Below are 16305 nucleotides of genomic sequence, written 5' to 3' on the forward strand. Positions count from 1 at the left end.
AAGCACAGTGAAAACAGGTGAAGCCTCGGAAGAAAGCAGCAATTAGCGAAAAGGTAGCCATGATGGCAAGTCATGTAGATCAGGCAGTTTAATGAGTTTGATAGCAGTTACAGATAAATGTGCAAATAGAAAAAATGCATATAGGGTGAGGAAGACCATGTCCCACCCTCCAAGAGAGCACACAACCATCGATCCTCATGTCCTATAGACCGACACGCTGTTTACAAACAATCCCGCATTTGCCCACACCAGGTGTGGGCACTGGGCGTGCGCAGAAACAGGATTCGCGTAAAGTGAAGGTTCTACGTATGCGCAGTGCCGTCAACAGCGCCACCGCAGCTGCGTGACATCAGGGCCACGTGTTGAGCTATACTTCGTGCGACCACAATTCGGAGCACGGCCGACTACATGAGCAGGTGCAGCCAATCTGGCGCCGAGACCATATCACATGACCTGCCGTTTTCGTGCGGCGGCGCGCGTAGCACACATTCACATGACGCGATTGCAGCGCGTCATTGCCTGTGATGGTGCACAGCATCTGCCATGCTCGGACTTACGGTGGAACGGAATGTAGCGGCACCCACTATGCTCAGTCATTAGTGATGTCATAAGTCTCTGGTTCTACCGTAAAGTCTATTTGATGAGATGAATCCCACTGCTCTCTTAGCCTGACCTCCATCTCCTTTCCCTGCACCTCCTGCTTTTCCCTTTCCTGTCTCTCCATTTCAGCCTCATGCAGCTTCTCCCTCTCTTGCCTCTACATGTCCTCCCTTTCCCTGTTCTCCTACTGCTGTCGTTCCTCTACTACCTTATTGTGTGCTAGGCCCGTTATCTGACGGATGAAATGCAAGTGCCTGTGATTGCCCATTCGCTGCATGAACAAATGAATGTGTGCCAGGGACTGTGTTATCTCCTTCGTGTGCTCTGGAGGGCAGTCTGATAACCTCGGGTTAGCAGCGGCTGCCCTCAGGACCTGCTCCACTGGTGTGTTTCCACCATCCATGGACCTCTTTCGCTTTACCGGCCGAACACCAGCAGGCCGAGGCACATGTCGCGGCACAACAGGGGGCTCAGTCACTTCCTTCACATCTGCAGGGGTTGGGCTTGCTGGATGTGTACTCTCTGGTCCACACTGTGCAGCCAACTACTACCTCATCATGTGCTAGGTCCCTTATTTGACGGATCAAAGGCCGGCGCCTGTGAACAACCATTCGCTGCATGAACGAACGTTTCTGTGCCAGGGACTCTGCTATCTTGTCCGTGTGCTCTGGATGGCAGTCTGAAAACCTTGGGTTAGCAGTGGCTGCTCTCAGGACCTCCTCTGCTTGTGTGTTTCCACTGTCCATGGACCTCTTTCGCTTAACTGACTAAACACCAGCAGGCCAAGGCACATGTCGGGGCGTAGCAGGGGGCTGGGTCACTTCCTTCACATCTGCAGGGGTTGGGCTTGGTGGATGTGTACTCTCTGGTCCATGCTGTGCAGCCAACTACTAGCTCATCGTGTGCTAGGTCCCTTATCTGACGGATGAAAGGCCGGCACCTGTGAACAACCATTTGCTGCATGAACTAACAAATTTGTGCCACGGACTCTGCTATCTTAATTGTCCGTGTGCTCTGGATGGCAGTCTGAAAACCTCGGGTTAGCAGTGGCTGCTCTCAGGACCTGCTCCACTGGTGTGTTTCCACCATCCATGGACCTCTTTCACTTTACTGGCCGGACACCAGCAGGCCGAGGCACATGTCGGGGAGCAGCAGGGGGCTCGGTCACTTCCTTCTCATCTGCAGGGGTTGGGCTTGGTGGATGTGTACTCTCTGGTCCATGCTGTGCAGCCAACGACTGGCTCATCATGTGCTAGGTCCCTTATCTGACGGATGAAAGGCCGGCGCCTGTGAACAACCATTTGCTGTATGAACAAACAAATTTGTGCCACGGACTCTGCTATCTTGTCCGTGTGCTCTGGATGGCAGTCTGAAAACCTCGGGTTAGCAGTGGCTGCTCTCAGGACCTGCTCCACTGGTGTGTTTCCACCATCCATGGACCTCTTTCACTTTACTGGCCGAACACCAGCAGGCCGAGGCACATGTCGGGGAGCAGCAGGGGGCTGGGTCACTTCCTTCACATCTGCAGGGGTTGGGCTTGGTGGATGTGTACTCTCTGATCCATGCTGTGCAGCCAACTACTAGCTCATCATGTGCTAGGCCCCTTATCTGACGGATGAAATGCCGGCGCCTGTCAACAACCATTCGCTGCATGAACGAACGGTTGTGTGCCAGGGACTCTGCTATCTTGTCCGTGTGCTCTGGAGGGCAGTCTGAGAACCCCGGGTTAGCAGTGGCTGCTCTCAGGACCTGCTCCACTGGTGTGTTTCCAGCATCCATGGACCTCTTTCACTTTACTGGCCGAATACCAGCAGGCCGAGGCACATGTCTGGGAGCAGCAGGGGGTTGGGTCACTTCCTTCACATCTGCAGGGGTTGGGCTTGGTGGATGTGTGCTCTCTGATCCATGCTGTGCAGCCAACTACTAGCTCATCATGTGCTAGGCCCCTTATCTGACGGATGAAATGCCGGCGCCTGTCAACAACCATTCGCTGCATGAACGAACGGTTGTGTGCCAGGGACTCTGCTATCTTGTCCGTGTGCTCTGGAGGGCAGTCTGAGAACCTCGGGTTAGCAGCGGCTGCTCTCAGGACCTGCTCCACTGGTGTGTTTCCACCATCCATGGACCTCTTTCACTTTACTGGCCAAACACCAGCAGGCCGAGGCACATGTCGGGGAGCAGCAGGGGGCTGGGTCACTTCCTTCACATCTGCAGGGGTTGGGCTTGGTGGATGTGTACTCTCTGATCCATGCTGTGCAGCCAACTACTAGCTCATCATGTGCTAGGCCCCTTATCTGACGGATGAAATGCTGGCGCCTGTCAACAACCATTCGCTGCATGAACGAACGGTTCTGTGCCGGGGACTCTGCTATCTTGTCCGTGTGCTCTGGAGGGCAGTCTGAGAACCTCGGGTTAGCAGCGGCTGCCCTCAGGACCTGCTCTATTGGTGTGTTTCCACTATCCATGGACGTCTTTCGCTTTACTGGCTGAACACCAGCAGGTTGAGGCGCACCAGGCAACTCGGTCACTTCCTTCATATCTAAAGGGGTTGGGCTTGATGAATGTGTACTCTCTGTCTCTGGTCCACGCTGTGCAGCCAAGGAAACAGCTGAGTCCTGGAAGGGCGAAGGTGGGTCCTGGAAACGCATTTGCCACTGTCAATAAAAGCCAAGCACTCTAGATCAGCAACCCTTTGAAGCAGCTGGCCGAGGAGACGCGAAGTTAATGTGGGGTCGGGCCAGATGGGGAACAAGTGTGTGTGTGTGTCTTTGGGATATGCTGGTGCACACTTAAAATTATCTGCAGTTGCGAAGAAAAGGTTATTTAGGCTTAAATTGTTTAGCACTGCACTGATTTCTAAAATCTAGCCTACATAACACTTGAGCACCTTCTCAATACACGTATTAGTTGTCAATTTTTTTTGCCAAGATGCAAACAGGAAAGTTGAATGTACTAATTAAAAGCCACGCAGAGGTGTAGAGCTCTTTGATCCGTCATTTGCAAAAGCATATGTGAATATGTCTGCTTTATCCTCAAAAACATCCGTTTACACTGCGAGCATCAGTGTACTCTTTAGGTTCGAAAACGCCAACATGGGAAGCCAATGTAAAAATTAACTAGGGGTGTGCGAATACTCGAATGTACGAATTCGAATCGAATAGAAACTTCCAGAATAATTCGATTCGCGAATCAAATTCCTAGTATTTGGTCACTTGAATATTCGATATATTCGGGCAAAGACGCGCAATCGCCGCGAAGCTGACAAAAAAAGCCGTTTTCCCCCCCGATGTAAGCGCCGTGATGTTAGACAAACCATGTGAAAAACAGCTCTTGGTCCTACCATTCCACAAAAGTCTAACACACAGGTTAGAAAAAAGAAAAGTAACGAACGCCACAATCTTTATAGCATGCAGATTTACTCATAATCGTAAAGCAATCTACCCTTGAATCACAACCGAAACATCCCGTTTGCGCCGCTTCCAGAGAGGAATTGTTGCCATGCCTAATTCTTTTCACGAGTTAAGCCCTTCGTTTCAAATTGAAACACCGATGTAAAACACACCTGCCGCGCTCACAGAAATCGGCGACTGCACGATCACAGAGAGAAAGCCACGTTAAACACGCCGATAAAACCAGCCGAGTTATCGTCGTCGTTCTTTTGGAACCTCAAGCCGCAAATTCTGATTCGGAACGGAACGGAACGGGAAAATAGTGTGCCTAGATTTGAGAGGGTTTCGAACCGTTCGATAGCCGCGTTTGAATAACGAACTGCGAGAAGGTGACGAAAAAACGAAAGCGTCGATCGGGATCGGGCAGGCAGGGCAGGGAGAGCAGGCGTCGTCACCCTTCTGTTTGCTCGCCCTTTTCCTCGCGACAACACAACACATGCGCACTTACGACCAATCTGCACTGGAGCCATCTCCGTGGTTTCAGTTTCGCTTGCTCCCTCTTTTAAATCAAGGCTCTCTAAAACAGGATAGATAGACGGAAAAATAGATGCATAGCGGCAGTTGAACGTTGTCTTGCGCCACCTAACCACGCTTTTTTTTTTCTTACTTCAGATTATATTGTTTAAGCCTGTTTACTAAGATTTAACACCTATCTGTTTATTTACGTGAAATAAAATCCCGGGTGCCCTTTTTCTTCCTTATAATGAAAACCAAATATCGCAAAATACCCCTTTTCTGAGATATGCAAACATTTCTAAAAAAAAGTCGCGGTGTTAGGTTCGGCTTAAAAAAGACATGCGTGGCTGTAACTTTGGTTTTTGTGTGACGTTTAGGGAAGATAGATTATATTTTTGCCATAAAATTGGATCTTTAGTGCCAAACATCCAACAGCAACTGCTTTTATTTATTTATTTTTTTTTTTCACCAGAATTTTTTTTACATTTTAGCTTTTGTTCTGCACAAGATGCATATTCTGCAACAGGTGCATACTCTGCCCATATAATAATCTCATTCGCAGCACACTTTGAAAAATTCCTACAAATAAAATCACTATTCGATATTCGATTCGATATTCGGCTTTTTTTTCTTGATTCGATTCGGTATTCGATTCGAAAACTACTATTCGGTATTCGCACACCCCTAAAATTAACTGAATGAGTCCTCTTACTCCTCATGAAAAAACACTGCGAACGAGTCCTCCATCTCATAATCTACTTAAAGATGAGCAAGCTCCGCTGAATAAAAATCTTGAACTTGCCAGAAGTCTGTCTGATCTTATTTCTGAAAAATACAGATGTTCGAGTCCTCCTTCCTCAAATCACATAATACTGTGAGTTTAAAGAGTTTTTGTTAGCGGTGTCTTTGCAACAAGAAAATTGAGTGATTTGACTCGCTACAATCCGTTTCAACATAACTTTGCAAAACAGTTAAATGAATGGCCTGGCCAGCTAATGACTGTAGGAGCGAGACATGCAAAAGTATACTGTTCGAGGTTGCAATCCTCTTGCAAAGGGCTGTCACATACCTCACTCAGTTGCTCCGACTGCCTTGTGAGGGATGCAGCTCTAACCTTTTTCAAGGTTATGCTGAAATGAAATATACTGCGCTGTCGGAATAGTTGAGATAAAGCTTTAAAGCTTTTTCATCCGCGAGGATACCAGGTTCAAGTTTGAAGTGAAATATCAACCACTAATGTCAAACCAAATTAAAATCGGAAAGCTACGATGGCTTTCCTTGTACAAAATACACAGACCAAAAAAAATCTTCTGTTCGGCCCAGCGACTGCACTTGGGCAGAGGGTTTACACTGTGCCACGAGATGACCCCTCATCTAGGTGGTTAGGCAGTGTGCTCAGTATTGAAGAGATAAGGGTCATTAAAAATGCATCAAGGGGGGAGGGGAGAGGGGGGGCAGGGTGGTGCTTTCGGCATTATGAAATGAAGCAGCTGTAAAGCCAAAGGAAGTGCCACTAGGTGGAAGCACTGCATAGAGGAACACACGCAAAAAACGAAAACAAATAGCTTTTGTAAGTTACAGTCTATGCTCATTCTGAAAGACCAAAAAGAAAGTAAAGACGGGCAAATAGTCACCAGAGGATCTTGGTCATCAGTTGGCTTGGTTGCACCTGTGGTATATCCAGATGCCTGGCTGCATGATGGAGGCACTCATAGAATTCATTAGAAGAGTTTCATCGCACATGATCACTTGTGATTGGCACATGGAAACGTGACTATAAACACACTAACATACTGATGAGGAGACGTTAAAATACATTCTATGCTATCTTACCTCCAATTTGAGTGCTGGACTGGCTTTGCTTACGTTCCTGCAGCCTTTGACTTGCGTAATTGACAGAAAAAACCTTGTAGCTGCATACTAAGTAAACTGCATGACGATGCGATATACGGTAACCAATGGGAAATATGAAAAGTATAACTTTGCGGAACAGTGGAGGTGCCAGTCAGGAAGCTCAAGCTGCCAAAGCAGATCCCCTTTAACTTGTAGACGTCTGAGGTTCCACAGATACTGGGCTCTTTTCCTGCCACCTTGGCCACCTCCTTGGCATAGTTATCCCTCAGGTACTTCCACTTTGCCTTTCAGATGTCGTCTTGAGAGGAATATGATATACGGACATGATATACTCGTGCCGAAATGTGAAAGAGATGACAAAAATTCTATAGGCAATAGTAAGGCTTCGTGGGCAACAAACAGCATGCTCAAAATGCACGTCCAAAGCACCTGCACAACAAATTGAGTCCCAACCTTAAAAATGAATGGTCAAGCTCTCAAGCAAATGAGTAGTACGTTCACTGCTAGGGTGACAGGGCGGTAGAAGCTACATGCTCGTAGGAACAATTAATGAAAGGTTGCACGCATACAACGTGGTCATACTCTCCGGGTAGGTACGGGCATAGAATGCATCAGGCACTGAGCGGCAGGTAACTGACTGATCTAGAGAAAGAGTACGTAGCTTTCACTGCCCCGTCAGCTTAGCAGTGATTCAAGTACAGACATTTAATACGGATCTAACATCTGCTATTTGTGAGATGCTATGTATACTTTGTGGGTCAATTAAAACAAATCTATAGAACAAGAATAATAAAAATTGTTTTGGGCGGCTAGGGTACTGTAATTTATCATTTTGTTTTGTGAAATTTTGGAAAAAATGCTTGGCTCAATCAAAAGTTACAGTTAAAAATGGCGATGTTTCTCTGCGGACACAAATGGAGTTCAGCCTTTTCCATACAACTGAGGCAAAACTTTCTCGTGGGCTGAACAAAACTGAATGAACAAAAAGAGCAATAAAGTCGACGCAATGATTATCTTGCCTTCCTTCCTTCTCATTTTTGTTTGAAACAACTATCAAAACACCGGGAAGACGTGAAGAAACATAATCTGGGTCCCGACAAATATTAGTCTTCGTCTGTCAATCTTTCAATAAATAAATATTTTCCCCAATATTGTTGCAAAAGCAATCCAAAATTTGGCTGCACCCTCAGGATAAATTACAATACCATGGCACAGATAAGTGTTTGAGATAAATTCTTTTCCACGTGGTCATACACTGCTACGGCTGAAGGCACAAACATTGCCAAAAGATATGAACGTGGTTGACTTTGTCGGAGGGCCGTCTTGGTGCTTCCGCTTCATGAGACGGCACCAGCTAGCTATCAGAGCCCGCACAACAGTCTGCCAGAAACCTCCAGATGATTTCAAGGAAAAGACGGCGAGTTTCCAGGCATTCGTCAGGGAACAAATTCAAACCCATGATGTTAGGCCTAACCAAATTGTCAACATGGACGAAGTCCCTCTGACTTTTGATATCCTGATGGGCAGGACCGTGGCCAAGAAGAGCGAAAAGACTGTCAGTGTAAGAACAATCGGCCGCGAGAAATCGGATTTTACCGTCGTGTTGGCTTCTGCGCTGATGGCACCAAATTGCCGCCCATGATTATTTCTAAGAAAAAGACTATGCCTAAAGACAGTTTTCCGCCCGGAGTCGTCATCCAATGCAACGTGAAAGGCTGGATGGACAGATGATGGGGCTCTGGCTGGAGAAATGCTCCCCACGGCAACCGGACGGATTCTTTCACACGAATGAGGGCCTTCTAGTTATGGACAGCATGAGGGCGCACATGACCGATTTGGTCAAGACCAACATCAAAGCGAAGAACTGCATCCCGGTCATAATTCCTGGCGGCATGACGAAGATGCTGCAGCCACTAAACATTTCCGTGAACTGCAGCTTCAAAGCTGTCCTGCGGCGTTTGTGGGAAACCTGGATGACAAGCAGGTGACCAAAGTTTCACGAAAACTGGGTGCATGAGGCACGCGTCATTGGGCGAGGTGGCCGAGTGGGTCAGTGAAGCCTGGAACTCCGTCTCCATAGGGACTATAGCCACCGGTTTCAGAAGAGCCGGTCTCATTGAATCTGCACCTGATAGGTGCCGCTGAAAGCGACTACAGCAGCGGGCCTGACGACGACGAAGAGCCCATCGCGTTAGATCCAGTGATCGCCGCACTCTTCCAAAGTGACTCGGAAAGCAAGGAATTCAATGGCTTTATTGACTGGACAGTGTGGCAGTGATAATAAAAGTTTTGTTGACGTAGCCTAATTCAGTCATGGTTCCATATCTTGCCTCACTCCATTAACACTTCAAGGTAATACGTTCGTATTGTCTCCCTGGCTAGGCTTAGTGGGCCGCCCACTAAGCCTAGCCACTGTTGACAGGTTTGTGGCACGTTAAACTTTCGTTTGCTCAGCATGCGTACGCTTGAGTAAAGCTGGCCAGCTCATTTTGCGTCCTTCAGTTCCGAATATCCTGACTGCCCCTGCCAGAGAGTGCCGTGCTCTAGGCATTTCTCGCTAATCTAAACATCATCAGGCGTCAAACGGTACAGTACGTATGAACCAGCTGATTACGAATGAGAAATTCCGGTCTCGCGGTACCGATCAGCGTAAAAAGAAAAGCGTAAACCATGCAAAGAGGTGCGACTTATACAAAGGTGCGACTGATATATAAACTTTTTTGTAAAAATGGCTCGATATACGGAAGTGCGACTTATACACAAACTCATCTCTGTGACGTCACGGCGCGGTGGTGGCGTGTCGGTCGCACTTCCGGTCTGGGGCTGTGGGCAGAAGTCCCCATGCCAGACGTGTATTCCTGCGTTGTTTTGAAAGGAACCAGACAAAAACCTGCCTTCTTGTCAAAACGCCGCGACTGGGGCCGTACCAAAAGTGTCGAGAAAGGTTTGAAGGTCAGTTTTCATGTGCTCGGTTCGTCCGAGAATCTGGATATGTGCCGTGAAAAGGGAAAAGCAGACGTCGTCGGACTACGATTGCTTGGGCGGGAAGCACTTTGGATTGAATTCACGGATGCTTGTGGTCATGAGATTTATTTGTTTTGTTCCAACATGAACGCCAGAAAACTGTAGAGTTGTGCGAACCACGTGCAGGCTACGTTCAGTGCGTCTTCAATTTCAAACGGCGGCCGGATCGTTCGAACTGTCGTCTTCTCTTTCAATCGTTTCTGCTTGTCGTCTGCTCTCTTAGACGACGCCGGCCCGTAGACCAAATGTTGGTGCAGTACTTGCGGTAAGAAGTAAGCTCAGGCCTCAGAAGACTAAAGTTTGAAGGTTGGTAAGCAGGCTCGATGTAAACAGTAGATACAAGGAGATGTTGATTATTGTTACCAGTGACCATCACCAAGTTGTTATGCCTACTTCACTTGGTCCGATTCGGCTTGCGATTTTCAGTATCAACGTCGACCATCTAAGCTACGGTTCACGCTTTTGCGGCCTAAGCGGCGTCGCGACTGAAAATTGCGAACGAAATCTCATCATACGAATCAGGCTGTAGCGTACATACTGCGGCGTCCACGCAGAATCAATCGCCACATGTCACATTATTCACGCGAAGTTTTGCGGTGTAACGAGCCTCGGTAATTTCGCTGACGCCGCTCAAGTAGTGGGACATTGCCAGGAAGACGTAGAATCAACAATTCGAACGCAAAAAAGAGCAGGGGGACTCGCACAGACGCCGACTACGTCGCATTCCAATGGTTTGTTTATGGGCGACGGCGAGCTTCTTGACCACACCCCCATCGCGCATGCGCGGCGCCGGTGGCGTCCGCTAGGGGCGTTTCGGTTTGTTTGTAAACATGAGTTGGTGTATACAACAGTGCGACTTGTAGACCGGAAAATACGGTACTTAAAAGAAATGTACGACTTTACAGTTGAAAGTTACAAAAAAAGGACAAGTTAAAATATTGTGATGATACAAGTATTGCGATAGTACCCAAGACTGCTTTAGAGGTATCTGTTGGAAGCTAAAAATACACGGTGCACGAAAAGATGACATCCAAAAAGGGGGAGACAGGGTAAGCACCACAACCTAGCATTGGCCATCGTGGTTCTTGTACAAGTAATACCATCCATGATTACAATGGATCCTCGGCTGCAGCAGAACAGTATGACCTAGGACGGTACCCTGGGCAAAGGGGAGTTTTGCTGTGGTTCGGATTCACTTGTGTCAAAAATATAGTAGCACCGGCGAGGCACCTGATGCTGGAAGCTCCCACTCCTCGATGACGCTCCCAATCAACGGTACCAGGCTATTGGCCGTGTGAAAATTGATAATTTCCGTACATGCCAAAGCGCACACATGCTGTAAGAAGTTTTAGTCCATCACGTAAACAGTCACACAGACATATCTGTCTTTGGCGCGCGATATCCAGCCATCCGTTGCAATGGAATAACACTCCGCACCTCTGCGGAAAATTTCCTGCAGCTCTCTTCGCTTCCCTTTTTCTGACTCGTAGAGGTTCGGTGTAACTGCTCGTGAGAAAGTCATCCGCGACGGCACGCTGTAGTCTGGCATTGCAAATGCCACCATGTCGATGAAACCTCCCTCTTCAACGACAGTGTATGGGTGCATTCCGCGACCGGTGAAGTTACCAATCATCTTCGTCATGTGCTTTGCTCTTGGTGCCTTTGGTTTCATTTTTGGCTTGAAGGTGTCGGCTACCGACAGCTGACTCGGCATACTCCCGCACTTGAGCTTGATGGTAGTTCCGCTTGCTAGACGCTCTCTCATGTAGGTCTTATGTGCGTCCGGGTGATTCTTTAGATGGAATGCTAAGGTGGTCGTTGTGCCCGTTGGAGTTTTGAGGATTGCCTTGTGCTTCATGCATCGTGCATTAGTCACCGGTGGGATTTTTAAGAAATATTCCCAGATTGGGTTGCAATACACAATGCCATCACCTTCGTTGTTCACAGTCGCTGCAGCAGACACTCCAGCCACTCGATCCAACTTTTGCAGTGAGCAAATGGAAACATACCGTTGGCTGTACTCAAGTATGCCGAGCACATGCTGTCCACTGCAGGAAACACGAGGAGAACGGACTTCATTACCCCTTTGGCTCTCAGTTAGGCTGGCGCTGCAGCCACTCTGTGTCCACGGCTCGCTTGACAGCAGCTTCTTGTCGCTGCGGTTCTCAATAAACGCTTGTGGATACTGGGATCATCGTTGGCACGGCGTGCGCAAACCCAGCAGGGCGACCACCCTCGCTGGTAGCCGTCGGCCCTGTGGTTGGACGGGCATCGGATTCCCCTATGAGCAACGGTCCCCAGACGTAAAGGTATGTGATCCCCTCTCCCCACAAAATGAGGCCCAGCGTGGGGCTTGATGCATTAATGGGGCAGGGTTTAGGGCATACCATCTGCCAGCAAGGCTGTACAACGTTGGTGTAAGGGGATTACAGTCACTTCTTTACCAAAGTGTGTCATTATTCGGTTCTTCAGACTTGCATACATTGACTTGTTATATTTGACAGCGAGCTTGTGGTAGCGTCGGTTTGTTTTCCTTAGAACAACCTCTACCGGTGGACACTGAAGTAGGTGCACCACCACGCCCGTGGTGACCGCCGTGTATCTGTGTCCTTTTTTGTATGCGTAAGCAAACTCTGGGTCCTGATATGCTTTCTAGTACTAGTAAGTTTCTTAACACCTTGGTCTCTGTGTTATAATGCTATCAAATTATGTGTTTGTACATCAGCTTCATTTGTTCCTGAATGTGCCTTTCTACATATACAAATTTAGCGTTGATGTACGACATGAGATCTACATTTTCGGTTTGGAGGCCAGTTTTCTTGAGCGTAAAACCGATTCCGCGGGTCTTCTCGATGATGAACAATTTAACATGATCTGCAACATATCCGCGCTGTCAACAGACCTCTAAGGGTTTCACTAATGACATAGAATGACATGCTCTGTTCCTGTACTACTACAACAGTTAGCGCTGAAGGTCTCTCTGCGTTGTGGTCCGGTATGAGGAACTCGACCAGTCCCTCAAAGAGCACGTCAAGCTGTGACCCATAGCACTCGCTGACAACCGGGTTCCTTGCCCAGAACGTGTGTCCGTCTTCAGGGTCCACACACTGGCCTCTGTGTAGTGCGCAGCGGTATCCCGTTGGGAACCTCACTTCCCCTCTCGTCCGATCCACGGTTGCCTTCCCATTTCGATGAGTGATTGTCAGTTGTGCCTGCACAACCACGCTATGGTACTGGAGCTCTCTGTAGGAATACGAACCCCCAGCACAGGTTCCTGTCGCATCAACTGCACTGAGTAGAGTGACCCCAGATGTTGCAGTCGAATTTGCTCTGTGCTCAGGGTTCACTGGCCCTGTCTTAAACTGATACATTCCTGTTGTTCAGTGTGCATTACAACTCTCTTCAGAAGCATGCGACGTAGCTTGATACACCGTTAGCTACGATACTAGAGTGAGAGTCCACACCACAATAACTGATCGTCTGCAACACTGCTACTAGACACTGGTTGTACGCCACTGTTTTGCACTTTCTCATTTGCACGAGCTGGATAGTGCGGTTCTCGTTTTTCAGCCTAGGAGAGAATGTGGGACAACTGACGATGCCTTCGGGCGAGATGGTGTGACGTTCATGAGAGGATGTTCACAGTCGTATGCAATGATCTCTCCACGTACCTTTGCCGACAGAAACATGCACATCGCAACAAGCTGGGGAGAAATGGGGGATTGTGGGAGCCACTGGCTTCCCTTGAGAAGGCGTAAGCCGCGGACGTTCCGGGCAGTCGTCTGACTTTGAGCCTGGTTGTTCCGCATCGTGTCGGGGAGAGTACGCCACCACGCTGGCCTACTCTCTCGCACTCCTCCGCGCGTCTTCCGATTTCGGCGGGACTGATGAGCACTAGAGGTCTGGCGTAGGGCGTACAAAGAGCAGAATGTTGCCTGAAAGGAAACTTGCCTCTGGGTGTCTCTGCTGATGATCCCCCGGTTGCCTCTGTGGTCCTGGAGCCACTACTAGATATTTGTGCTGTTGCCATTCGTAAATTTTTTGAGCTGATAGGAAGTATGAGCATGTTACACAAAAAAATAATTATAATTTATGTGTAGTCTAATAATTTAATATGCATAGTACCTTCTGGGATGGATCTGGTGCCTGAGGAAGCTGAGAAAGCTCCACAGTGTCCAGCTTGACTGCCGAATCTTGTCCCGGCCAGCTCCGCTTAGGCTTGTGCAATTCCTGGACTCTCGACCATACCTGGTTTGTATGGCATGCCATGCCTGCTTGCACTCTTCTGCACTGCACTCTGCAGTCAAGAAATCAAATATTTACAAATTAAGGCATTTACATTTTAAAGAAACGTTCTAGGCCATAACAAAAGGAAAGAAGACTCCTCTTAGTTCGAGTCACCATGGTACAAGTAATAAAAATCTTGCTATTTTTTTTACCTATATGATTTCACTGGGTTGGTTATTTGTTTTCTGTATTGTTGTGGGTGAGGTTTGGCTGTTCCTTAATGTGGGAACCGGATAATTTTTTCAACATGCACTAAGTCTGGTTCAGAGGTAATAAATTATGTTTAGAATGTACTCTGTGTTTAACATTTGTAAGCTTGCTCATGTGCTTTTTATAGTTGCTCAAGTTTTTCATAACCTCTTCAAGGTACCACAGATTCATTAGGTACTTCAGCTCAAACAATGCCCACACTTGTGTCCCAAGAAAACAAATGCCTGTCAGTTTTGTTTTATTTATACAGGTATTCACTATACACTTCCGTTGCACGCTGCAGCATGCCACACATTTAAGACAAAAAAGTGTAGCTGCTTGCTGCAATGGGCAACCTTAAAATAGACTGCCAATACTGTTATGAAAGCGTTTATTAACGACTAGTTAATACAACTGAGAAGACCGAGAACTGAGTTCGAGTTCGACGAGCTTGCCTAGACATGGCAGGTAACAGTGCTTGCCGTGTGTGTGCCTCTCATTGGTCAACGGTCCCAAGCCGCTTGCGCGACACTAGTGCTCTCTCTCGGTGAGGTGGCTCCCTCCCGTGTAGAAGAGAAGAACTTGTCTACATCTCCCTTTTTCACTCATAAATAAAATTTGTGTCGCGGTAGCGGGCTGGTTTTTGTTTCGCTCTCTGGCTCCTGCGAAGAGCGATGCTGTTCCTTCTGCGCTGTATGCCCTCGTCGTCTTGAACAATGACAGCCGGTTTCCAGGTTCCTCGTTCTTGATCCTGAAGGTAGACGTCTTCTCCCGCGTGTAATTCAGGTAGAGGTTTGGCGCCTTTGTTGTAGTACCGTTGGTGAGTTTGTTGTTTGTCTCTCAGCCGCTGTTGTACCTTGCTTGGGTCTGTGCTCGTCCCTTGCAGTAGAGATGGATGTGTAGGGATTTCCGTCCTGGTATGTCTGTTCATGAGCCTTTCAACTGGTGATCCTAGAACTCCATCCCTGGGAGTGTTTCGCCATTCGAGTAGGGCGTCGTAGTAGTCTGGCGTTCCGTAACTGCACTTGGTCATGAGTTTTTTCGACTCCTGCACCGCTCTCTCTGCCATCCCGTTTGACTGAGGATAATACGGGCTGGATGTCACATGTGAAATTCCTCGGTTGTGCAAGAACTCTTTGAAGTCAGCACTGTTGAATGGTGGTCCATTGTCAGTAACCAACCTGACAGGTAGACCATACACGGTAAACGTTGCCAGGCAACATTTGATTATCGTCTTGGCAGTGGACCTTTGAAGCTGGTGCACTTCATAGAAAAAAGAGTAATAGTCCTCCAACACAATGTAGTGGTGTCCCGAGTGCTGAAAAAAGTCCACTCCAACAATCTGCCAGGGTGCGGTTGGCACTGGATGGTTCACAAGTGGCTCCTTCTATTGCCTCGGCTTGTGTTCCTTGCACACACTGCAATTTTCTACCACCTGCTTGATGTCATTCTGCATTGCAGGCCAGTAGAGAGCTTCTTTAGCACGATGGAGCGTCTTCTCTACTCCGCTGTGCGCTTTGTGAAGCCTTGCCAAGATGGTGCTCTTCATCTCTTCTGGAATGACGAGTCTATTCGACCTGAAGAGTAAGCCCTCCTCCTCATGGATTTCATCCCTGTACGGCCATTATGTCTTTAACGGGCCTGGAATGTCTTCTTTGTTGCTCGGCCACTGGCTCTTTGCATACTGCAGCATGGTACTCAGATCCTTGTCCCTGCTGATTGCTTGACGACATTCTTCCAGTGTTTCATCTCTTAAAGGGAGACACTCCAAGACATTCACCTCGAAGACTTCCGACTCTTCCTCCTTCGAAGGGTTTCTTGACAGCGTGTCTGCAATGTACAGCTCTTTACCGGGAGTGTACTTCACCAGCAGGTCATATTTTTGTAGGGTCAGTCTCATCCTTTGTAATCTGAGAGGACATTGATTCAAAGGTTTTCTGAAGATCGCCTCTTGTGGCTTGTGGTCCGACTCCACGGTAACGGTTTGCCCGAAAATGTAGTCGTGAAATCGGCTGCATCCATGGACAATCGCCAACAGCTCCTTCTCGATCTGGGCATAGTTCTTTTGGGCGTCATTTAAGGACCTCGATGAGTAGGCTACTGGCTGACCCTCCTGAAGCAACACTGCACCCGTTCCTCTGGAACTTGCATCCACTGACAAAGTTACTGGTTTGTTCTTGTCGTAGAACCGCAGAGTTGGTGCAACAGTCAACGCTGTTCGAAGTGCTGTGAAGCTTTTATCGTGCTCCTCTGTCCAGGACCAGGCCGCCTCTTTCTTCAAGAGTTGCCTTAACGGTGCACTTGTGTCGGACATGTGCAGGATGAACTTGCCAGGGTAGTTCACGACTCCTAGGAAGCTCTTCAGTTCCCCCACATTTGATGGTCTTGGGAGCGCAAGGATGTCTTGTACCCTCGTCGGGTCAATCGAGAGTCCCTCAGGTGACAA

At 48.1% G+C, this 16305-nt stretch overlaps 1 protein-coding gene across 1 annotated transcript; it reads right to left on the bottom strand.

Annotated features, from left to right (window-relative positions):
• Window positions 1–784: 784 nt before the first annotated feature.
• On the bottom strand, window positions 785–13652 carry LOC120838307. Its single transcript, XM_042288328.1, has 5 exons — window positions 13509–13652; window positions 6140–6174; window positions 5575–5635; window positions 3084–3236; window positions 785–871 (listed from the first exon to the last, which is right to left on the bottom strand). The coding sequence occupies exons 1-5, from the start codon at window positions 13650–13652 to the stop codon at window positions 785–787; spliced, it is 480 nt and encodes a 159-aa protein (XP_042144262.1).
• Between the last annotated feature and the right edge of the window lie 2653 nt (window positions 13653–16305).

The sequence above is a fragment of the Ixodes scapularis genome, unplaced genomic scaffold (assembly GCF_016920785.2).
Source record: "Ixodes scapularis isolate PalLabHiFi unplaced genomic scaffold, ASM1692078v2 ptg001857l_1___fragment_3__unscaffolded, whole genome shotgun sequence".
In the NCBI taxonomy this organism is placed as follows: Eukaryota; Metazoa; Arthropoda; class Arachnida; order Ixodida; family Ixodidae; genus Ixodes; species Ixodes scapularis.